The following is a 24,833-nucleotide window of genomic DNA, read 5'->3' as shown; positions in this document are numbered from 1 at the left end:
TGGTTGGGAAACGAAGCCTGTGCTGTATCACTGAATCTAGGAAACTCTCAGAACACTTCAGTTCTTGTGCAGCTTCGTATGAAAGTGAAAAAAAGATGTCTAAGAGCCCAGTTCTGTGAAACTGCAAAAGCTCTTCATAAATGAGACTTGCATATTCATAGGATCTGCTTTACTTAAATCTTTCAGCATCTAGGCCAGGACAGTTCATTTCCATTGTTTTTGGTGCGCAATTTACATTTGCTGACTGCAGACTGTACTTTTTCTGCTGATTATTTTGCCTAGCACTTGATAAATCCAAGGCAACGGTATTGGATCAACATTTGTCCTCCAAAATGCAATAATTGTGAGAATCGAATTCAGAGCAACTCACAATTTCAGTTGGCTTTTCCTTTCCGGAGTTTTAAAGGGTATTGATCGAAACAACTTGGCCAGTTCTGACTGTCCGAAATAGCCAGCCCATTCCACCTTGAGAGGGCACGTTTAATATCCCATCTACTTCACACAAAGTCCTATCAATACGCAGCCTCACTTTTTCTCTCTCCAACCAAAGAGGCATGTCTCAGGCTGGGCTGAATTCTCAAACCATAGAATGGGAATAAATAACATGGCCATAATAAGTTAAAGTTGAGTGTGTAAGGTCCAGATGGACATTTAGCATGAGAATAATCAAATAAAAGTTGACCTATTTCAGCATGACCTCTCCAAAACACCTTGCAGTGATCTGTGTGTGTTCCTCCCTGACAGCAAGTACAACCCATTGTAACCCAGTTGATGGGAACTGTTTAAGGACACTCCACCACAAGCATTGGAGATCTCGTTTCATTTTCTCGTTTCATACATTAGGCCTACATTAAAGGAGTGGTACGTCGTCTATGGTATGTTACAAATCAGCTGCATCCAGTGGTGTCGATAAGCATTGGAGTGAAACCATACATAATGAGCTTTATTTGAAATCACTTGGCAATGGTTGTGTTATGCAGAGCACTGGTGTGACTGAAAGAGAAAGCCCAATAGTGGTCAGAGTTACCTGCCAAAAGGAAAACCCTTGCACAACTCTAAGATAAATTGCAATTAGAATGCCAACTGAAAAGAAACAAGCTAGTAGCTCTAAAATTGATATTGATTTTGCAAGGTAGAATCTCATTAAGGGAGAGTTATACAGTAATGTAATTGCAGTGGTCAACATTTATTTACAAAACTGGAAGCATTACAAGAATGTAGTGTTTGTTTGTGTTCGACCAGAAATGACAAACAACATTAGTCCACTCCATCTAACAATACTACTGGCCTCATGTTGAACTCCAAACCAAGAGCATTCCCTGGAGGGCATTATTAGAATATGTTGACCATAACATGAATCAACTACTACAAATATATTATTGACAGGTAGGCCTTGCAATTTCCACGCAGACACATCAATCATTAATTGTAAACAAACGTAAGGAAATTTGAGAGGGTCCAGATTAAAAGGATGATCTATACATTTGAACTAATGAATCCTGGTATTATCAGTCTACAATTACTTCACAGCAGATTGAGTGTAAATCAGTCAACACATACTACAGAGGAAGATTGATAACAAATTATGCATTTTCTACCTCAAAATATAGAGAGTATAACAGAAAAATAAAAAAGTCATTAATATGCATTGATCATTTAAGTGCATTCTGAATAACACATACAACTATAAAATAACATGAAAACCATGATTATATTTTAAAAGTCTTTGAATTAGTCCATAATAAAACAAAATTATGCAAACCAGCCATCCATTTCATACAAAATACAGAGGATGGACAATGAACAAAGATCTGCTGCAGCACAAATCAGCATAGAACACGGAAAATAGATCAAATCAATAAAATAACTTCAACCAAAATGATATAGTGGTTTCAAGCTTAAAATGTTGTGAACTTTGCGTGTGTTTGTGTGAGCATGTGCCTGGGTGTGTATGTGCGTGCTTGCATGTTATTTTGTGTGTGGCTGTGGTATCAGACATCCATTCCAGACACATTCATTTAAAATAATTGTATGGTAAACAAGTTATAGTGATTTGGCAGAAGTTAAACTGATCACAGTAACTGAAACAGTAAAACAATAGATGGGTCGTTCCACGAAATGAGTGCCTTTTGCGTCCCTTTGATATTTTAAGAATAAATTATGCACAAATATTTAATTTTAAAAGCCAGTTATATTCAATTAAGTGCCCTTTAATATAGACCACACAGATAATTCAATAAATCAGATGAGTAAAGACTCTCTAAACATCCCTCCGTGTACCCTCTGTGACTTCTAGGAAGATTAACCCACTTAACCCCAACACTTCTCCAAGTTTTCACCATCATTGTAAAGCCCTAGCTATTTTGTTGCTTTGACAGTCATTTCTGAAGATAATTTATTTCATGTGATTAGTGATTCATTTATGTCTGTTCCTCATTTTAAGGTCAACCCTGTTACATGAACTGAACTCTTCATTTAATATGGTTAAACTACTCCTTTTTAAATATCGTTTTTCCAAAAGAAACATTAACATCTAATTGTCAAATCATAGTGTAAAAGCGGGTGAGCTGGTTCTACTCTTTTTGGCCATTTTCTGGTGTTTTGTGGTGGAGAACTGAGCGGGTCGAGAACAACACGTCAACCCCGTTACCCACATATAGACAGTCTACATTTTATTTAACAATCACATTTCTGGGGTGAAGCTTGCATTCAATTGCCACTCTGTTGCACACAACAAGCTTATATTCCCCGTCACAAGGGGATTTGCGGCTGATTTACAGTGGCAAGAAAAAGTATGTGAACCTTTTGGAAATAACTGGATTTCTGCATAAATTGGTCATAAAATTTGATCTGATCTTCATCTAGGTCACAACAACAGACAAACACAGTGTGCTTAAACTAATTGTCTATTGTTGTGACTTAGATGAAGATCAGATCAAATTTGATGACCAATTTATGCAGAAATCCAGGTAATTCCAAAGGGTTCACATTCTTTTTCTTGCCACTGTAAGATTAAATTGTCAACCCTGTTACTTTATTTAGCACTTAATAGGCCCTTTCTATAGTATTTCTTAAATTTAACCTCTTGAGATGGGAAAACTTGTTTTTTATTAGGTTGAACATGTGCTTTTTATGACAGAATGTTAAAATTAGGTGAATGCATCATTAAAAACAAAATAACATTCAGCCAGTTCCCCTGAACAAGAGAAATCTCTATTAGCACACTCCTCAATTCTCTAAAAAGTTATGAACAAATATTTGAAACTTTGAGGAGCTACTTTAAAGGATTAGCCCATAGTTTGTGGAATAAAGCACTTCATGGTAACAACGTAGCTGCGTACCACAGGCAATACACATCAGAAATGAAAACAGACTACATAACTGCCAGCTATCATGGTGTCCTGACTTAATGTCCTGTAGAGTAGGGACTAACCTTACAGTTGAACCATAATAAGTTTGTCCATTACATGGGCCCACCCCATAATATGTCAATGTACAACCCGCCAGAGAGTATACCCAGCAGAGTGGAGTAGCAGGCAGGCAAAGCCCAGTGATAATCAGTATTCAGCAGCATGTAGATGTTATACTTTAGAGTCTGCGGGAATCCAAGGTAGAGGTCCGATGGGGAGGGAGGGCATTTCCATTTTTCATACTGACCTGATGGGCTCCCAGCCTGAATCTGGCCCCACTGGTCTTTTACATGATCTTATTGATTTAAGCTGAGTTATAACCATAGCTACGGAAGGAGGTTAGGAAAAGAGACCTCAGCGTGGCATTTTTTTTTTAAGTTCGACTGTTCGAGGGATGAGCTGGGATAGTATGTACAGTGCATTCAGAAAGTATTCACACCCCTTTACTTTTTCGATATTTTGTTGTCAGAGCCTGTACTAGAAATAGGTTACATTTAGATTTTGTGTCACTGATGCACACACAATACCCCATAATGTCAAAATTGATTTTTTTTTAAATAATTATTTTTGAAATTAATAATAAATGTAAAGTTTAAAAGCCTTTCGTCAAATAAGTATTCAACCCCTTTGTTATGGCAAGCCTAAATACAAAAATAAAAAGCAGACGCTGCTAAATATCCCTTTGAGTATGGCGAAGTTATTAATTAGGCTTTTGATGATGTATTAATACACCCAGTCACTAAAAAGATATAGGTGTCCTTCCTAACTCATTTGGAGGAGAGGAAGGAAACTACTCAGGGATTTTTGTGATTTTGGTTGTGATATGAGAAAACTGACGATGGATCAACAACATTATACTCACTCCACAATACTAAACTAGTCTCTATGGGGGTGCCACAGGGTTCAATTCTCGGGCCGGCTCTTTTCTCTGTATATATCAAGGATGTCGCTCTTGCTGCTGGTGATTCTCCGATCCACCTCTACGCAGACGACACTATTCTGTATACTTATGGCCCTTCTTTGTACACTGTGTTAAAAAACCTCCAAACGAGCTTCAATGCCATACAACACTCCTTCCGTGGCCTCCAACTGCTTATAAATGCTAGTAAAACTAAATGCATGCTCTTCAACAGATTGCTGCCCGCACCCGCCCGCCCGACTAGCATCACTACTCTGGACGGTTCTGACTTAGAATATGTGGACAACTACAAATACCTAGGTGTCTGGTTAGACTGTAAACTCTCCTTCCAGACTCACATTAAGCATCTCCAATCCAAAATTAAACCTAGAATCGGCTTCCTATTTCGCTACAAATCCTCCTTCACTCATGCTGCCAAACATACCCTCGTAAAACTGACTATCCTACCGATCCTTGACTTCGGCGATGTCATTTATAAAATAGCCTCCAATACTCTACACAGCAAACTGGATGTAGTCTATCACAGCGCCATCCGTTTTGTCACCAAAGCCCCATATAGCACCCACCACTGCGACCTGTATGCTCTCGTTGGCTGGCCCTCGCTACATATTCGTCGCAAAACCCACTGGCTCCAGGTTATCTATAAGTCTTTGCTAGCACCATAGCTGGGTTGTGTTCCGGAGGATGCACGGCTCTCGTACGGGAGTTGCAGCGTTGAGACAAGACTGTAACTACCAACTGGATACCACGAAATTGGGGAGAAAAAAGGGTAAAAAGGTATTTATTTTTTATAAGGCCAAATCTACACTGGAGTTGCTTACCAAAATGACATTGAATGTTCCTGAGTGGCCTAGTTACAGTTTTGACTTAAAACGGCTTGACAATCTATGGCAAGACTTAATAGCGCCTGTCTAGTAATGATCAACAATCAACTTGACAGAGCTTGAAGAATTTTAAGAGGCATAACGGGCAAATATTGTACAATCCAGGTGTGCAAAGCTCTTAGAGACTTACCCAAAAAGATTCACAGCTGTAATCACTTTTAAAAAGCATTGACTCAGGGTTCTGAATACTTATGTAAATGAGATGTTTCTGTATTTCATTTTCAATAAATTTCCTAAAATGTATAAAAGCATGTTTCACTTCGACATTATGGGGTATTGCGTGTAGATGGGTGAGATAAAAAAATGTTTTATCCATTTTTGGAATTAGGCTTTAACACAACAACATGTGAAATAAGTCCAGGGGTATGAATACTTTCTGAAGGCACTGTATGTACTGGTGAAATGTATGTTTTTAACAAAAGACAACAGAACATGAGAATGCACAGAGAAATGTGTATTATGCTACTGCTCTATTCTGAAGAGGGATGCAAGCTGGCCAAACATGCTGAGGGTGCATTGAAATACTGTAGTAGCTTTTGTTTATTGTGTTTCTAAATATTTGATTTAAGCATACTTATATTGATAGTAACCAGCTAAAAGTTAGAAAATAAATAGGGAAAATAAAAGACTACTAAAATACAACTGAAAAGCATGCATGCATATTCCATTCAGGGATATCAGAAGGAATACTTAACCGTAAACCCTTGACACTTGAAAACCGTTTGATCAGCTGAAGTTAGGGTATTTACTTGGCAAGATGCCAGTGTGTGTGTCCTCACATGTCTCCTTAATCCCATTGGGACAGACTTGCGCCCTCCATGACAAGACCATGGGCTGAACATCAGCAGTCCCACATTGTCTTTTCGTTGGCCCTATTCCATCCAGCAATCTGCCACACATACTCTGGTTCCAATGGTCGAGCACTGAAGGTAGGACTCAAAAAAATACCCCTGCATCTCTGTGTATTTTGGGTTCAGACGATTTAAGATATATAGCCCAGCACAGAACAGAGCAAATTGTCCGTCAAAAAAATCCATAATGCTGATGATCAAATCTGTGGTGATGTCACCCAAGCCATGGCAATCAATAACTTGGAGTGAGAGGAGAAGAGAACGTGAGAGACCTGGTTGGGTGGATACTGACTGACTGCATGCACATCAGGTAGAGGCTGGGTCCCGTGACTGGCTAGGAGCTGTTCTGTTTATCCTCTGGTACAGATAGTGGAGTGGGAGTGTGATGGTGATGGCCAGTGGGACTTGTGTTGGATAGATACTGGCATTCCTAAAGGGAGAAAAGTTAATACACTCTTTACCATCCACAAGGAAAACATAACATCTATAAATAATTTGTTATTTCAATGTGTAAATGAATGATATAGGATTGGTAAAGGAGTTATAAAAAAATAAAACATAAAAGTCCAAATTGGGTGAAATCCTACTGGATTCATAGATGGAACCAGGATAGGCATGGCAGACCAGATAATCACATATTATTTGGAATGCTGTCCCTCTCATTGAAAAGCTAATTGACAGCCCTAAGTTCTTCCCATGCATAAAGCGAAGCCAGTTCAGAAAGGGAACCTGAGTGCATCTAATTAGATGCTAGTAACAATCACGCTTACCTTATTTGGCGGTCCATTTAAACTGACGGGTTCTGTTCAAACATCCTACTGCCGCTTGCTGCTACTGCTAGTATGCGTTTGCTCCCACCACCAAACCAGCTTCCACCTGTTAGGTTCTGTTTCCTACTGGGGGATTGGTATAGCCATCTACGCTCACTGCTTGTAGGTCATTTTATATATTGATGCTTTGATTGGGCTGTGAGCTGCCCTGAAGGAGCAGAGCCTATATCGCCAAGACTTGCATTATTAATTCTTTAATAAATGGTTAAACATATTTTTATGTGGTGTTTCCTTTCTGAAATGGCTTTAATCACTGTTGAAGAGGAATCCTTATAAAGGAGAGAACCATCCTATGAAAAAGCCATATAACAGGCAGCAAAACAAAATCACGGCTGTAAAAATGCCAATACACTGCTCTGCACGATGCATGTCTCTCTGGCCGGCGATCTGTCTGGTAATGAATGAACAGAGGTCCCACATTGGGCTTGGTGTAGCTACACACAGTGACAGAAGAGAACATTCTATAGACATAGATCAACAGAAGTGACATTAAACTACATTATGCACAAAGGAGACAGTTTGTCCACAGAGCCACTTCATCTTAGTTCATCCCCACAGCACTCCACTGGACCAGCCTGGCCTTTGGCTCTCTGGGGAATAAGGCCCAGGAGCTGGAAATGATTTTGGCCTGTAATCGCTCTTTCAGAGTGACCCCCTGGTTATGGTCCTGTATACCTACACAACATATACTACACACTCACTAGCACATATACTCTTACCATTGAGCGGGATCCTTGTCAATGGCCATTCGTCTTCAGTGCAAAGGACAAGAAAACAGGCTAGGAAAAAAGGAGGAATACACAATGGTACATAAGTTTCCTCCTGTTTATCAAGGGCCCTTTTCAAGACCAGACATGTAACATTATATAAAAAAAAACATTACCTTGTGGTCTCCCATGCAGACATTAGGGCCCATTGTGTTGTAAACCACACTGCTCGCTCCCTCATCTCTCTAAAATGAAACACACAGCTGTTTAATAGGCCTGTAGAACATGGATCTATGGTAAATACATCAATTAATCTATGAAGTGTGGATGGCAGAGTGTTGCCAAGTGACTCACCCTGTGGATGATGTCTTGGGCAGTGTGAGACATGAGAATGCGGTCACACCAGGAGGGGCAGCGAGTGTTCACGTACTGGGTGGGTTTAGTGTAGTCCTCACTGTATGGGTAACTGACAGACAGACACACAGCATGGCAGTTAGTGTCAGCAGTAACACTCCTCAGGCATAGTAACAGGGATTGATCGTAATTGTGGGAGTCCTGCCAGGGATGAGGCTTACCTGGGTGGAAACAGGATGTCTTCCTCTGTAATGACATCTTGAAAGGCTGAGATCTCCTTGTCATACTTCAGAATCTGAGGGATATAGAAGGATTAACAATTACTGGAGGTCTGAAAACATGGTATCTCCAAACCATAAAGATCTGCATAATGTGAATATTCAATTTCACCTAGAATTCACCAATACTTGAACAAAAATATTTAAACGCAACATGCAACAATTTCAAATGTTTTACTGAGTTACAGTTCATATAAAGGAAATCAGTCAATTGATCTAAATTCATTATGCCCTAATCTATGAATTTCCCATGACTGGGCAGGGGTGCAGCCATGGGTGGGCCTTGGAGGCAGCCGGGCCCACCCACTGGGGAGCCAGGCCCAGCCAATCAGAATTAGTTTTTACTCATAAAATGGCTTTTTTACAGACAGAAATACTCCTCAGCATGAAGTGTACCATAACAGTTTTCATTAAGTTGGGTTTATTTCAATCCTGGCCACATGCCCACAGCTGGCAGCATCCAAGTGATTGGGTCGGGTGCAGCTGAACCCAACCCAATCGATATCCATAAGTTAGGGACCATCGGCCTAGTTAGGGACCATCAGTAAATTACACAATGTACATGGGACAATATTTTTTTTATGTCAATAGTTCCAAATTTCAACAACTTAAAAACCTAAAACCAACTATAAATTGTCAAAGTTCATATACAAATATTGAAAGCATTTAATGAGACGACTAAAAGATGTGCAACATGAAAATATTGTCCCATTTACATTGTGTAATTTATTGATTGTTCCCAACTAGCCCTAGAGATAGGCTACCCAATGTCAAACCAACTTTGCTACCGTTGCACACCAGCCGGCTGAAGCTAATTGGTGAAAGAAGTTGGCAAGCACTAGCTAGCCTAGGTGACTTCAAGACAAGACCTGGTTAGACTGTTTCAAGTTATCTAGAAGGGTGAGTGACTAACTGTGTACTGTTTTGACAGAGTGAATATACAAACTATTGCCACGTTCAACCACACACACACACACACACACACACACACACACACACACACACACACACACACACACACACACACACACACACACACACACACACACACACACACACACACACACACACACACACACACACACACAAATTAAACCACCCTCACAAGACGTGTGGCTTCAGTCATGGCCGCTGCATTTCTTAATGACCAAGCCGAAAAATGAGGCCAAATCAGGAAGTTCATCCCCCCTTTAAAACTTCTTATGGCTGCAATCCCGTTAACGGGATCGATATGACAACAGCCAGTGAAAGTGCAGGGCGCCAAATTCAAACAACAGAAATCTCATAATTAAAATTCCTCAAGCATACAAGTATTTCACGCCATTTTAAAGATACACTTCTTGTTAATCCCACCACAGTGTCCGATTTCAAAAAGGCTTTACAGCGAAAGCACCACAAACGATTTCTGAAATTTCTGAAATGGCTTTAATCACTGTTGAAGAGGAATCCTTATAAAGGAGAGAACCATCCTATGAAAACGATTATGTTAGGTCACCGCAAAATCACAGAAAAACACAGCCATTTTCCCAGCCAAAGACAGGAGTCACAAAAAGCAGAAATAAAGATAAAATTAATCACTAACCTTTGATGATCTTCATCAGATGACACTCATAGGACTTCATGTTACACAATACATATATGTTTTGTTTGATAAAATTCATATTTATATCCAAAAACCTCAGTTTACATTGGCGCCATGTTCAGAAATGCCTCCAATATCCGGAGAAATTGCAGAGCCACATCAAATAACAGAAATACTCATCATAAACTTTGATGAAAGATACATGTTTTACATAGAATTAAAGATACACTTGTTCTTGATGCAACCACTGTGTCAGATTTCAAAAAGCTTTACGGCAAAAGCACAATATTCAATAATCTGAGAACAGCGTTCAGCCACAAAAGGAAGCCATACAGTTACCCGCCAAATTGTGCAGTGAACAAAACTCATAAATAGCATTATAAATCTTCACTTACCTTTGCTGATCTTCGTCGGAATGCACTCACAGGACTCCCACAAGAAATGTTTGTTTTGTTCGGTAATGTCCATCATTTATGTCCAAATAGCTATTTTTGTTAGCGTGTTTGGTAAACAAATCCAAAGTCAGGAAGCGCGTTCACTAAAAGCAGACGAAATGTCAAAAAGTTCCGTAACAGTCAGTAGAAACATGTCAAACGATGTATTGAATTAATCTTTAGGATGTTTTTAACATAAATCTTCAATAATGTTCCAACCGGAGAATTCCATTGTCTTCAGAAGTGCGATGGAACAGAGCTCCCTCTCATGTGAACGCGCATGGTCAGAGCATGGTCAGCTCATGATAGACCTTACTCATTCCCATCTCCTTCGGCCCCACTTCACAGTAGAAGCATCAGACAAGGTTCTACAGACTGTTGACATCTAGTGGAAGCCATAGGAAGTGCAAACTGACCCATATCCCACTGTGTATTCGATAGGCGATGAGTTGAAAACCTACAAACCTCAGATTTCCCACTTCCTGGTTGAATTTTTTCTCAGGTTTTTGCCTGCCATATGAGTTCTGTTATAATCACAGACATCATTCAAACAGTTTTAGAAACTTCAGAGTGTTTTCCATCCAATACTAATAATAATATGCATATATTAGCAACTGGGACTGAGGAGCAGGCAGTTTACTCTGGGCACCTCTGGGCACCTTTTCATCCAAGCTACTCAATACTGCCCCTGCAGCCATAAGAAGTTAATGAAGTATCTTCTGTGGTTGTTTTCGGTTTAGAACTGGTAGGGACGGGAAAGGGAAATGGGCTACCTGGTCAGTTGGACAACTGAATGCATTCAACCGAAATGTGTCTTCCGCATTCAGCCCAACCCGTCTGAATCAGAGAGGTGGGGAGGGGGGGTGCTGCCTTAATCGACATCCACGTCATCGGCGCCAAGGCATTAATGATTGCTGTCAAGGCAGCAAGCGGTAGCCCATGAGATTAATATGGGTGGGGTTGATGTATACAGTAGATAATGTTCTCACCGCTCTGCCGTTGTCCTCTGTGAACACTGCCTGGTGCAGGTAGGCAAATATCTTGGTCTCAATATGGAGAAGAACCTTGAGATGAAGGAACAGGAGATACAGTAAACGTCTGAATCTGAATAACAACAGGGAGACAGTAGGACGGAAGAGGTTGATGGGTGGGGAGACTCACCTTTTGGTCATTGTCCTTCTGCTCACAGATAATTTTTTCCACCTCATTACTGCTGTCCTTCACTGTCTGCACCACTGCTGAAGTGGACAAGTTCTGGAACACACACACAGTTAGGTCAACTAAAACTCAATAGTCATCTAACCATTAGTAAAGCTTCCTGATTCTCATTAAATTCTTAAGGAAGTGGGCCATGTAATAATACCTGGACCAGGCTAAGGGTGTCCAGGCGGAAGTTGAAATCCCCAAACAAGAAGAAGGGGAGTGGGGTGTAGCTGCTGTCTGATATCCTGGAAGGAAACGACAGTGGTCTTAATCGAAGTGGGCTCAATGCAAAAGCCTTATATCTCTCAAGTAGTTGCACTTGAGTTGTTCTCCAAAGCTGAGAATGGACAGGCTTACCTGTTGATGACATATCTCAGGGCCTTCTGGCGGTTGTCTGAGTAAATGGAGGGACTGGCGTTACAGGCAATGAGGTTGGAGGCATCATGGAAGAGGTGTACGTTGACTAGGTCCAGACCCCTGCCGAGAGCACACACATGCACGCAGGCACGCAAGCACACACACACAAAGTCAGAAGTGGCAGGCAGATCTATGAAAAAATGAAAATCATTGGGAAGATATTTGTTATTGCCTTCTATCGAATCTACACGTGTGTATGTGTGGGAACCGTTCAGTGGTAGTTATGAAGAGCTTACTTATTAGTGAGTGCACTCGAGGTGCATGCTAGTCCACAAAGAAACACATTTGTCTCCTGTGCCAAGCATTAACTCCTTTTCTGCTGCTGCCACCCGAACACAATTAATGTGCATACAACTGGCAGGCTGTGTTTACTTACAGGGTGACCTTGTAGCACTCTGCCCATGAACTCCTTTTGTCTAAGACCCGGTGGTAGTGACACAGGAGGGCAAATAGTAACTATTGTGCAGAGGAAACCGAGGGTGTTTGCTGAGCTTCAGCTTCAACCACTGCAGTAGCAGTGAGCAATGGGCTGACAGCTGGCTGTGACTGTTCGAGCAGCCTCTCTCTCTGTGGGTCCCTGTCTATTGATGAGCTGTGATAGTAGATAGTAGAGTAGAGTAATGTAGAGTAGAGTAGAGCACGTACTGGTTGTGAATGATCCACCGGGTCCTCATAAAGCCCTTCCTAGACCATTTGAACTGCAAAACACATCACACAACAGAAGCTATACCGATGAATGTTTTGTATGTGAAATGTTCAACAAATAGCACCATTTAACTAACTCATTGGAGGGCCATTCTGGTAATTATTGATTATTCAATACAATTTGTCTCATATCCCTGTCAGATTGGGCAGACTCCCCCTTCAGCCCCTATAGACCCATTTGTCCCAACACATCCCGGCCCACCCTGACCTCCCAGCCCACACACACACACTTACATCGGGCCAGAAATTCTTCAGGAATTTTTCTTTCTCCACTGTGGTTACTTCATCCAGGGAGCCTACATACTTGTTCTGTCCAGACACTGCTTTAAAATCCTTAACTGTGAGGGGGAGAGAGGCGTGGAAGGGTAAAATAGTGAGAAAACATGCAAACACTAATCAATAAAGTGACGTTCAGCTTATAACAGCACCATATGTGATCAGAGAACCTATAATCAGGCCATTAGGCAGTGTTTGGTCACTGTGCACTGATCTGACTGGCGCCACAGAACATGGCAGGCATGGGATGTTAATGGCTCTTCCATAAGCCTTTTCTGAAGAGCTTTTTCCATGCCTAACGTGACTGGACTATGCAACAAGAAAAGAATACATCCCACTTTCAATTCAGATTCACTGATATGTCTGGGCCAAAAGATGTGTCCATCCCCCGGCGGCGTTCAAAAGATGATCAGACACGTTATATAAAAATACAGACAGGAATCTCCAGACTGACATACAAAATTGATCTTGCTTCCTCCTAAACTCTTTTGTGCCAAACTCTAATTATATTATAATCATGATATATTACAAAGGGCCAAGTTTGCACACCAGGACTGATGCAGATGTTCTGAAATTATCGCCATGTGCAGGGCCTGAATGGAAGTGATCCATCATAAGGTGATAACAAAGTGTCATTAATCTTTTGTTATTCAAAGTCAATAATGATGTCATACAGATATGATTGTAATGTCCTTACCATTAAAATCATATTGGTAGATGTTTTTCAATGACTTATGGATGAAGTACATGCTTCCCAAGGCCTGTAAGGACAAATAATAAAATACAAGCTCCTTTAAAACAATTGCAGAGAATGGCAGTTTGCTGCATTGATGATAGTATAGAGTTTGATTTAAGTTTGCAATTTTATTACGTACATTAGCTAGTACAGTACAGGTAGACAGAATTTTTTATTTTAGTGAATATAGAATGTCTGATTTTCCAATATTGCATCCTTCAAGAAATACCTCGTACAGTTCTCACTTATAGTTTGAATCCATGCCAAATAGTTGTTTCAAGTTTCAACGTCATAATTTCTTGCGAAACAGCTTTATTCACTTCAACATGCTCAAGAGACATGCTAGACCATGCTGGTCAGACACAGCCCTCAGGCTTCAGTGGTAAAATACAGTCATAATGACTTAAAGAAACAACCTAATGGCTGAGTCAGTGTCATCCAACATGATCTGATCCTGATTCCATTATTATCATGAACCATCCCAATCTTCAGTAGATCTAGTCTCCTGCCACACACACACACCCGGCCTTCAATCCTCCCCTTTTTTCAAGCAATTATATTACGCTCAACTCACTTTTCTCCACAGAAACACATAGTCTTACTGCAATAACATGTACACAGTACACACTCAAACGTGCACACACACATATACACACACGCAAGCACACAAACACACTTTAGCACCTAATCATCCCTGACATGGGCTGACAATTTTGATTGTACTAACTGCCTGCTTCAATGATCTGATTAATCAAACCCTGAGATCAATAAAGACAGAAAATTAAAACAATTTAAAAGGTATTAAGCAGTACGGCTGCTGTCTGCCGCCTTGACGGCTGCGACTCGGGGACGAAGAAAAATATGGCGGCACCCAGAGGGTCTCAGGCGTGACGGCAAGAGAGATCTCTCCCTGAAGAGACCATTCATCTTCACTGCCAGAGCAATCCTCATTTAATGGGATGGAGCTGTCCCTACTCCAACTAGCCCGGGTGACCAGCGATTAGGGACAGACCTGTCCATGTTGTGTTGAGGGAGGAAGGGGGGTTAGCTGGGGGTTAGAGGAGAGAAAGGGGGTACGGACTAAACGGAGGGTCTCGCAAGTTCGATCTAACATCGACTAATTAAACTGAATCCCTTGGTTATAGCAGTTATTAAATTACATCACATTTTAGTTTGCTTGAGCATTAGCTCAGTTTGGAGACAACATGGTGGCAGTTTTAAGAGTGTTTACCGACTAAGAAACATTGTATAATGTACTGTATATATAGTGAAGGTATCAATAGCATTGGATGTTTTTGTTGTTGATATTCTTAAAACCATAAAACTGTTTTATGACTGTAAAAGTCTGCTGTGCCTTTTCATAAAAACCTTAATGTCACACACATACACACACATACACACACAGAAAGGTTCTCCTCCACATACTCTGCCAACCACCTATCTTCATCAATCAGGTTTGTGCACAGTTTAATAAAAAACTATCGACTTACAAGTGATTTTTTTATCAAAACACCATTTGTACAGGGAATGCCTGCATGCCTGCCTCCCTCCTCACAGCCCCTTTGAACAGAGACCCCTCCCCCCTATCCCTCAGCCTCTCCTGGCCAGGGAGCTGATGATCCACAGCCGAAGAGAAACAAATTGAAAATCAATGTGGGTGGCACAGGCGAAATGAGAATGAGGCATTGGGGGCTGCAGCCCTCTTAGGGCAGGGGAGGAGGGGCGCAGACACCCCAGCACAGCGGAAACATAGTCCCAGCTGTCCGCCACTCCCCTCAGCCCTTATTTATTGTTTACAAATGGCCTGGGATCAATAGTTTTAATCTAGAGTTAAATTTATTGACTTTGGCCTGTCTCCCCACACCTGGCCATTGACTTTCCCCTCCACTTCACACACTCTGAGTGTGGACAGATCCATTGACCCCCACTGTCAGGTCTCCAGTGTTAGGGTCTCACCTGGGTGGGGTTAGGGTTAATACTGTGCCACTCTGCACGTGATAGGGATGGACCCTCCCAAGACTGGATTTATGCAACAACTACTGTGTTGACCTGCCAGACCATTAGGAACCAGGCTCTACTATGACAGTTAGAATGTGGCTCAGAATTAAAACCGCTGGCAAACAGTACTTATTCCAGGTACAGAGGCCATTGGAAAGGAGGCTGAAGATAGAGTTGGTCTAAGAGCTGGCAGTATGACAGGTGTGGAGATTGAGACAGCGTCCATGACCGAGACAGCCTCCTACAGCTCTATAATGGCAGTTTAGTGCTGTACCGACACACAGTCATATACTGTAGTTACATTTAGAGAGAGGTGGGGGGCCAGAGAATAAATTAGGATAAGACCTGGGGAGAGCCAAGACCAAGTGTATAAACCAGCCTTTAAACACATGGCCTCTGTGTGTACTCACACTCTATAACTTTCAGAATATACAGTTCATCATACTATAACTAAGAGAAACATTCCCACCCACATACTGTCACGTTGCAATAAACTATACAAAAGGATACAACAGTTAAGTGTGTTGGTATTTCTATTCCTTTCACAGGTCAAATATACAAGCTCAGCATGTAACCCAAGGTCCTGCCTACACACGGAGAACAAAACATCCAACTGGGATTTAGGGAAAACCAGGGAATTTATTGAATGTTCCAGGAATAAAGGCAACAAGCAACAATTTCAAAGATTTTACTGAGTTACAGTTCATATAAGGAAATTTAAATAAATTCATTAGGCTCTTGTCTATGGATTTCACATGACTGGGAATACATATATGCACCTGCTGGTCAAAGATAACTTTTAAAAAAAGGTAGGGACGTTGATCTGAAAACCAGTCAGTATTTGGTGTGACCACCATTTGCCTCAAGCAGCGTGACACATATCCTTTGCATAGAGTTGATCAGGCTGTTGATTGTGGCCTGTGGAATGTTGTCCCACTCCTCTTCAATGGCTGTGCAAAGTTGTTGGATATTGGCGGGAACTGGAACACGCTGTAGTACACATTGATCAAGAGCATCCCAAACATGCTCAATGGGTGACATGCAATGTTCCTTCTAAAAAAAAATTGCACTGAGCACATTTCTGGTCTGCTGAGTGCAAACTTGAACGTTGTGAAAATTCTGTGCAACTTCCAGTGTGTGTTTACTGTGAACACTGAGGCTGTACCCACTTTAAATTACAGTTTTAAAAGTGGCCAAGTAGGCAACTGTGGCTTTTTGGTCATAATGTAGGCCTACCAGAGTGGCCCATCATCAAAAAATATATAGAAAATGCATCCCATAACATTTTAACATGGAAATAGCTGTTATATCATTCAGCCTACGGTAGCAGCCAATGTGTGGTGTTCAATGTAAGCCTACATTCCATGAGACTTAAACATTTTTTTTACAAACTTGACAAAATACTTTACAAAATAAAATACCATTATTACAGAGAATCAGACAAATTATGCTGCCATCTGCCTATTGGCTACAACACTGCCCCTTTAAGACAAAAAAAAGCAATTTACCTGACTTTTCAAAGATGTCTAGAAATGTATACGTTTTGTGCTCTTGTAGGAAGCAATCACTCCCCTATTGCTGACTACAAATGATCTAGAACTGGGCTTATAACTCACAAAGGATACAAGCAAAGGATATGAACAAAATGTGCACACGTGGCTACATGCAGCTCTCGCTTTAATCTCAAAACAAGCTCATCTACTCATGACCGCTCATGCTGTAAACAAAGTCCAGTTCAAAGTAAATGGCACAGATCCATATTTTGCAATGGTCTATTTGCATATAGGCCTACTGTAGCTCTGATTGTTTATGCCGCACTGGTCTGTGTAGAGTATGGGCTGAGTAGTGCATGTCAATGCAATAGAATCCTACTGTGATGTGTTCTGCCTACAACAAAATCTCTTGCATAGTTCGTTTTGTTTTGGTATGTTGCATTGAAAGTGGCTAATATTGCGTTGATTCGATCACAATTGCCACAGTAAAGGGAAACGTTAACAGTGTTAACAGGAAAAACTCTAGAACAGTGGTCACCAAGCTTTTCTGAGTCAAGATCCCTTTGAGTCAAAATTCAAGCCGAGATTGTAGTAGCCGGGCTGGCAAAACACTGGATCACTGCTACTCTAACTTACAAGGCCCTCCCCCACCCTCCATTCGGCAAATCCGACCATGACTACATTTTGCTTCTCCCTCCTATAGGCAGAAACTCAAACAGGATGTACCCGTGACGAGGACCATTCAACGCTGGTCTGACCAATCGGAATCCACGCTTCAAGATTGTTTTGATCACGTAGACTTGGACATGTTCCGGGTAGCCTCAGAGAATAATATAGATTTATACGCTGATTCAGTGAGTGAGTTTATAAGGAAGTGCATAGGAGATGTTGTTCCCACTGTGACTATTAAAACCTACCCTATCCAGAAACCGTGGATTGATGGCAAACCACCGCATTTAACCATGGAAAGATGACCGGGAATATGGCCGAATACAAACAGTGTAGTTATTCCCTCCGCAAGGAAATCAAACAAGTGAAACGTCAGTATAGGGACAAAGTGGAGTCGCAATTCAACGGCTCAGACATGAGACGTATATGGCAGGGTCTATAGGCAATCACGGACAACAAAAAGAAAACCAGTCACGTCACAGTCACCGACATCTTGCTTCCAGACAAACTGAATACTTTCTTTGCCCGCTATGAGAATAATGCAGTGCCACCGACGCGGCCCACTACCAAGGACTGCGCCCCCCCTCTCCTTCTCCGTGGCGGACGCAAGTAAGACATTTAAACGGCTCAGACGGCATCCTTGGCTGCGTCCTTAGAGCATACACAGATCAGCTGGCTGGTGTGTTTACGAACATATTCAATCTCTCCCTATCCCAGTCTGCTGTCCCCAAATGCTTCCTGTACCCAAGAAGGCAAAGGTAACTGAACTGAATGACTATTGCCCCGTAGCACTGACTTCTGTCATCATGACGTGCTTTGAGAGACTAGCCAAGGATCATATCACCGCCACCTTACCTGTCACCCTAGACCCACTGCAATAAGCATACTGCCCCAATAGGTGCACAGATGATGCAATCGCCATCACACTGCACACTGCCCTATCCCATCTGGACAAGAGGAATACCTATGTAAGAATGCTGTCATTAAGCTTGAGGCTCTGGGTCTCAACCCCGTCCTGTGCGATTGGGTCCTGGACTTTCTGACAGGCCGCCCCCAGGTGGTGAAGGTAGGAAACTCTCCACTTCGCTAATCCTCAACACTGGGGCCCCACAAGTGTGCGTGCTCAGCCCCCTCCTGTACTCCCTGTTCACCCATGACCGCGTGGCCATGCATGCCTCAAACTCGATCATCAGGTTTGCAGACGACACAACAGTAATAGGCTTGATCACCAACAACGATGAGACAGCCTATAGGGAGGAGGTGAGGGCACTCGGAGTGTGGTGTCAGGTAAACAACCTCTCACTCAACGTCAACAAAAAAAGGAGATGATCATGGACTTCAGGAAACAACAGAGGGGGCACCCCCCTATCCACATCGACGGGACAGCAGTGGAGAAGGTGGGAAGTTTCAAGTTCCTTGGCATACACATCACGGACAAACTGAAATGCTCCACCCACACAGACAGTGTGGTAAAGAAGGCGCAACAGCGCCTCTTCAAACTCAGGAGGCTGAAGAAATGTGGCTTGTCATCTAAAACCCTCACAAACTTCTACAGATGCACAATTGAGAGCATCCTGTCGGCCTGTATTACCACAGGAAGGCCAAAAAGCTCATCAAGGACAACAACCACCTGAGCCACTGCCTGTTCACCCCACTACCATCCAGAAGATGAGGTCAGTACAGTTGCATCAAAGCTGGGACCAAGAGACTGAAAAATAGCTTCCATCTCAAGGCCACCAGACTGTTAAACAGCTATCACTAACACAGAGAGGCTGCTACCTACAGTTGAAGTCGGAAGTTTACATACACTTAGGTTGGAGTCATTAAAACTCGTTTTTCAACCACTCCACAAATTTCTTGTTAACGAACTATAGTTTTGGCAAGTCGGTTTGGACATCTACTTTGTGCATGACAAGTAATTTTTCCAACAATTGTTTACAGACAGATTATTTCACTGTATCACAATTCCAGTGGGTCAGAAGTTGACATACACCTTCAAACTCAGTGCCTCTTTGCTTGACATCATGGGAAAATCAAAAGAAATCAGAAATAAAACTTTAGACCTCCACAAGTTTGGTTCATCCTTGGGAGCAATTTCCAAACGCCTGAAGGTACCACGTTCATCTGTACAAACAATAGTACGCAAGTATAAACACCATGGGACCACGCAACCGTCATACCGCTCAGGAAGGAGACGTGTTCTGTCTCCTAGAGATGAACGTACTGTGGTGCGAAAAGTGCAAATCAATCCCAGAACAGCAACAAAGGACCTTGTGAAGATGCTGGAGAAAACAGGTACAAAAGTATCTATATCCACAGTAAAACGAGTCCTATATCAACATAACCTGAAAGGCCGCTCAGCAAGAAAGAAGCCACTGCTCCAAAACCGCCATAAAAAAGCCAGACTATGCTTTGCAACTGCACATGGGGACAAAGACCATACTTTTTGGAGAAATGTCCTCTGGTCTGATGAAACAAAAATAGAACTGTTTGGCCATAATGATCATTGTTATTATGTTTGGAGGAAAAAGGGGGACGCTTGCAAGCCGAAGAACACCATCCCAACCGTGAAGCACGGGGGTGGCAGCATCATGTTGTGGGGGTGCTTTGGTGCAGGAGGGACTGGTGCACTTCACAAAGGAAGGACAATTTTGAGGAAGGAAAATTATGTGGATATATTGAAGCAACATCTCAAGACATGTCAGGAAGTTAGAGATTGGTTGCAAATGGGTCTTCCAAATGGACAATGACCCAAAGCATACTTCCAAAGTTGTGGCAAAATGGCCTAATGACAACAAAGTCAAGGTATTGGAGTGGCCATCACAAAGCCCTGACCTCAACCCTGTAGAAAATTTGTGGGCAGATCTGAAAAAGTGTGTGCGAGCAAGGAGGCCTACAAACCTGACTCAGTTACACTAGCTCTGTCAGGAGGAATGGATCAAAATTCACCCAACTTATTGTGGGAAGCTTGTGGAAGGCTACCCGAAACGTTTGACCCAAGTTAAACAATTTAAAGGCAATGCTACCAAATACTAATTGAGTGTATCCCCACTGGGGATGTGATGAAAGAAATAAAAGCTGAAATAAATCATTCTCTCTACTATTATTCTGACATTTCACATTCTTAAAATAAAGTGGTGATCCTAACTGACCTAAGACAGGGAATCTTTACAGAGATTAAATGTATTTGGCTAAGGTGTATGCAAACTTCCGACTTCAACTGTACATACAGACTTGAAATCATTGGCCACTCTAACAAATGGATCACTAGTCACTTTATTATTGCCACTTTGATAATGATGTTTACATATCTTGAACTACTCATCCCAGATGTATATACTGCATTTTATAACCATCTATTGCCTCTCGTCTATGCTGGTCGGTCATGGCCCATCCATATATTTATATGTACATATTCTTATTCCATCCCTTTACTTAGATTTGTGTGTATTAGGTAGTTGTCGTGGAATTGTTAGATTACTTGTTAGATATTGCTGCACTGTCGGAACTAAAAGCACAAGCATTTCGCTACTCTCGCAATAACATCTGCTAACCATGTGTACAGTATGTGACCAATACAATTTTATTTAAAATTGTTAAATTAGGAGCGTAGTTGGTTTAGCCACGGAAAAATTCAGGAACCTTCCCACTAGCCATGATTGGCTGAGGTAATAGATGGGCTGGACATGCCAGGAGAAGAGTTTCGATTGGTTAGCATGATTCTGTCTGTAACGTGAGCTGTTTAGTATATGTTGATATTCCTTTCTATCATGCCGTTTTTGTAAGATACAGTGGGGAGAACAAGTATTTGATACACTGCCGATTTTGCAGGTTTTCCTACTTATAAAGCATGTAGAGGTCTGTAATTTTTATCATAGGTACACTTCAACTGTGAGAGACGGAATCTAAAACAAAAATTCAGAAAATCACATTGTATGATTTTTAAGTAATTAATTTGCATTTTATTGCATGACATAAGTATTTGATCACCTACCAACCAGTAAGAATTCCGGCTCTCACGGACCTGTTCGTTTTTCTTTAAGAAGCCCTCCTGTTCTCCACTCATTACCTGTATTAACTGCACCTGTTTGAACTCGTTACCTGTATAAAAGACACCTGTCCACACACTCAATCAAACAGACTCCAACCTCTCCACAATGGCCAAGACAAGAGAGCTGTGTAAGGACATCAGGGATAAAATTGTAGACCTGCACAAGGCTGGGATGGGCTACAGGACAATAGGCAATCAGCTTGGTGAGAAGGCAACAACTGTTGGCGCAATTATTAGAAAATGGAAGAAGTTCAAGATGACGGTCAATCACCCTCGGTCTGGGGCTCCATGCAAGATCTCACCTCGTGGGACATCAATGATCATGAGGAAGGTGAGGGATCAGCCCAGAACTACACGGCAGGACCTGGTCAATGACCTGAAGAGAGCTGGGACCACAGTCTCAAAGAAAACCATTAGTAACACACTACGCCGTCATGGATTAAAATCCTGCAGCGCACGCAATGTCCCCCTGATCAAGCCAGCGCATGTCCAGGCCCGTCTGAAGTTTGCCAATGACCATCTGGATGATCCAGAGGAGGAATGGGAGAAGGTCATGTGGTCTGATGAGACAAAAATAGAGCTTTTTGGTCTAAACTCCACTCGCCGTGTTTGGAGGAAGAAGAAGGATGAGTACAACCCCAAGAACACCATCCCAACCGTGAAGCATGGCGGTGGAAACATCATTCTTTGGGGATGCTTTTCTGCAAAGGGGACAGGACGACTGCACCGTATTGAGGGGAGGATGGATGGGGCCATGTATCGCGAGATCTTGGCCAACAACCTCCTTCCCTCAGTAAGAGCATTGAAGATGGGTCGTGGCTGGGTCTTCCAGCATGACAACGACACGAAGCACACAGCCATGGCAACTAAGGAGTGGCTCCGTAAGAAGCATCTCAAGGTCCTGGAGTGGCCTAGCCAGTCTCCAGACCTGAACCCAATAGAAAATCTTTGGAGGGAGCTGAAAGTCCGTATTGCCCAGCGACAGCCCCGAAACCTGAAGGATCTGGAGAAGATCTGTAGGGAGGAGTGGGCCAAAATCCCTGCTGCAGTGTGTGCAAACCTAGTCAAGAACTACAGGAAACGTATGATCTCTGTAATTGCAAACAAAGGTTTCTGTACCAAATATTAAGTTCTGCTTTTCTGATGTATCAAATACTTATGTCATGCAATAAAATGCAAATTAATTACTTAAAAATCATACAATGTGATTTTCTGGATTTTTGTTTTAGATTCCGTCTCTCATAGTTGAAGTGTACCTATGATAATAATTACAGACCTCTACATGCTTTGTAAGTAGGAAAACCTGCAAAATCGGCAGTGTATCAAATACTTGTTCTCCCCACTGTATATCGTTAGCCACAAAAGTTTTGCTACTTTTCTCAACAACATTGATCCCCTGAATTTAGCAGGTGCAATCGACAGATCAGTTGGAAAAGTGATGGGCTACTTTCTGCCAGAGGTGTGGACTTGAGTCACATGACTTGGACTCGAGTCACAAATATGATGACTTGGACTCGACTTTGACTTTAACACCATTGACTCGTGACTTGACTTGGACTTGAGCGTTATGACTCAACCTGACTTGATACCCTCCCCAAGCCCAAATATTAAACATTATGCTATTTAAAAAAGTGTGCAGCGCATCAACTCTTCATTTAATGGATTACAGTTTGAATCGAACAGCAGCCAATAAAATTGTGCCAGCTGAGAAAAAGTTGTGCGAGGCAGTGCAGAGGAACATCGGCGGGTGAATTCAGATGGAGCCCTTGGAAAGATGATACCCCAAATTATTATTTTCGGATATAAAGACAACGCTGTATCAACAAGAAACGGATTGCAACTTGAAAAACATGCGGGAAGAAAATTACAGATGGAGGCGCAACAATTTCCAACTTTGTTTGACATTTGAAGCTGCACAAAGAACGGTAAGTCGTGGCTAATATAGCCGACAGCTATATATTTTATTACTTTACTAGTGTATCATGTAGGCTAGCGTAAAGTTAAATCAATGAGCCTCCACACAGTCAGTCAGTGTGGGAACGTGATCATTGCACCCAAGATTGAGCTACAACTGGCTAGGCAGTTGGTAGCCTAAATCCTGCCTGACGTTCCTAAAACAAGGTTGGGCGATTGTGTACAAGCCTACATCGCCCGATTGCGCCCCATAGCAATCCTCGATAGTCGATCACTATTGGGGGGGGGGTGTCTTTCTCATGGCTACCCATGTATTTCCATGGAAATATAACGTTTATTGGAAAGCAATAAATATATTGATATTTTTAAAAGCATTCGTGATTTGCGTAAATGTAATATACCAACTATTACTCTTGTTATCTCCTGCACATCTATGACTCCAGTATTTTATTGGTATATTGTAATTACTTCGCCACCATGGCCTATTTATTGCCTTACCTCCCTTATCTTACCTCATTTGCACACACTGTATATAGACCTATTCTACTGTATTATTGACTGTATGTTTGTTAATTCCATGTGTAACTCTGTGTTGTTGTATGTGTCGAACTGCTTTGCTTTATCTTGGCCAGGTCGCAGTTGTAAATGAGAACTTGTTCTCAACTAGCCTACCTGGTTAAATAAAGGTGGAAAAAAGAGCACATTATGACTTGTTTAGGACTCGAAACTCAAAATTAAAGACTTGAGACTTGACTTGATACTTGACAGTCTTGACTTGAGACTTGACTCGGACTTGCCTATCTTGACTTGAGACTTGAGTGCTAAGACTTGAGACTTACTTGTGACTTGTAAAACAATGACTTGGTCCCACCTCTGCTTTCTGTCACGGTCAGTGTGAATCGGAGTGACTTGACACAATGCTGGCCAAACAAGATGTAGCTACAAACAAAACGGAGTTAAATGATTCCAGTCTGCCGTGAAGCGTTCATATATGGGTAAGAGTCTAGCTACATTTTCAGATATAAGTTTCTAATTTTGTCAGAAATGATTTTTTATTGCAAGTTAAAGTGTACTGTTATTTAGCTAGCGAATGTTAGCTTACTGGCTCGCTAGTTAACGTTA

General features: G+C 41.8%; 1 protein-coding gene across 2 annotated transcripts in view; it reads right to left on the bottom strand.

Annotated features, from left to right (window-relative positions):
• Positions 1 to 1,165: 1,165 nt before the first annotated feature.
• Positions 1,166 to 24,833, bottom strand: part of LOC139545401 (inositol polyphosphate-5-phosphatase A-like) — a 46,018-nt gene continuing 22,350 nt past the window's right edge. For both annotated transcript variants that reach the window (XM_071353128.1, XM_071353127.1), the window contains 12 exons: positions 13,548 to 13,611; positions 12,809 to 12,912; positions 12,515 to 12,567; positions 11,810 to 11,929; positions 11,613 to 11,697; positions 11,411 to 11,503; positions 11,239 to 11,313; positions 8,177 to 8,250; positions 7,956 to 8,067; positions 7,778 to 7,846; positions 7,614 to 7,673; positions 1,166 to 6,494 (listed from right to left, as the gene is read on the bottom strand). In XM_071353128.1, coding sequence (XP_071209229.1) covers positions 7,632 to 7,673; positions 7,778 to 7,846; positions 7,956 to 8,067; positions 8,177 to 8,250; positions 11,239 to 11,313; positions 11,411 to 11,503; positions 11,613 to 11,697; positions 11,810 to 11,929; positions 12,515 to 12,567; positions 12,809 to 12,912; positions 13,548 to 13,611 — 891 coding nt within the window. In that variant the 3' untranslated portion in view covers positions 1,166 to 6,494; positions 7,614 to 7,631. The remainder of the gene's footprint in view (positions 6,495 to 7,613; positions 7,674 to 7,777; positions 7,847 to 7,955; positions 8,068 to 8,176; positions 8,251 to 11,238; positions 11,314 to 11,410; positions 11,504 to 11,612; positions 11,698 to 11,809; positions 11,930 to 12,514; positions 12,568 to 12,808; positions 12,913 to 13,547; positions 13,612 to 24,833) is intronic.

The sequence above is a fragment of the Salvelinus alpinus genome, chromosome 19 (genome assembly GCF_045679555.1).
Source record: "Salvelinus alpinus chromosome 19, SLU_Salpinus.1, whole genome shotgun sequence".
In the NCBI taxonomy this organism is placed as follows: Eukaryota; Metazoa; Chordata; class Actinopteri; order Salmoniformes; family Salmonidae; genus Salvelinus; species Salvelinus alpinus.
This window is presented reverse-complemented; position numbering and strand designations above follow the sequence as displayed.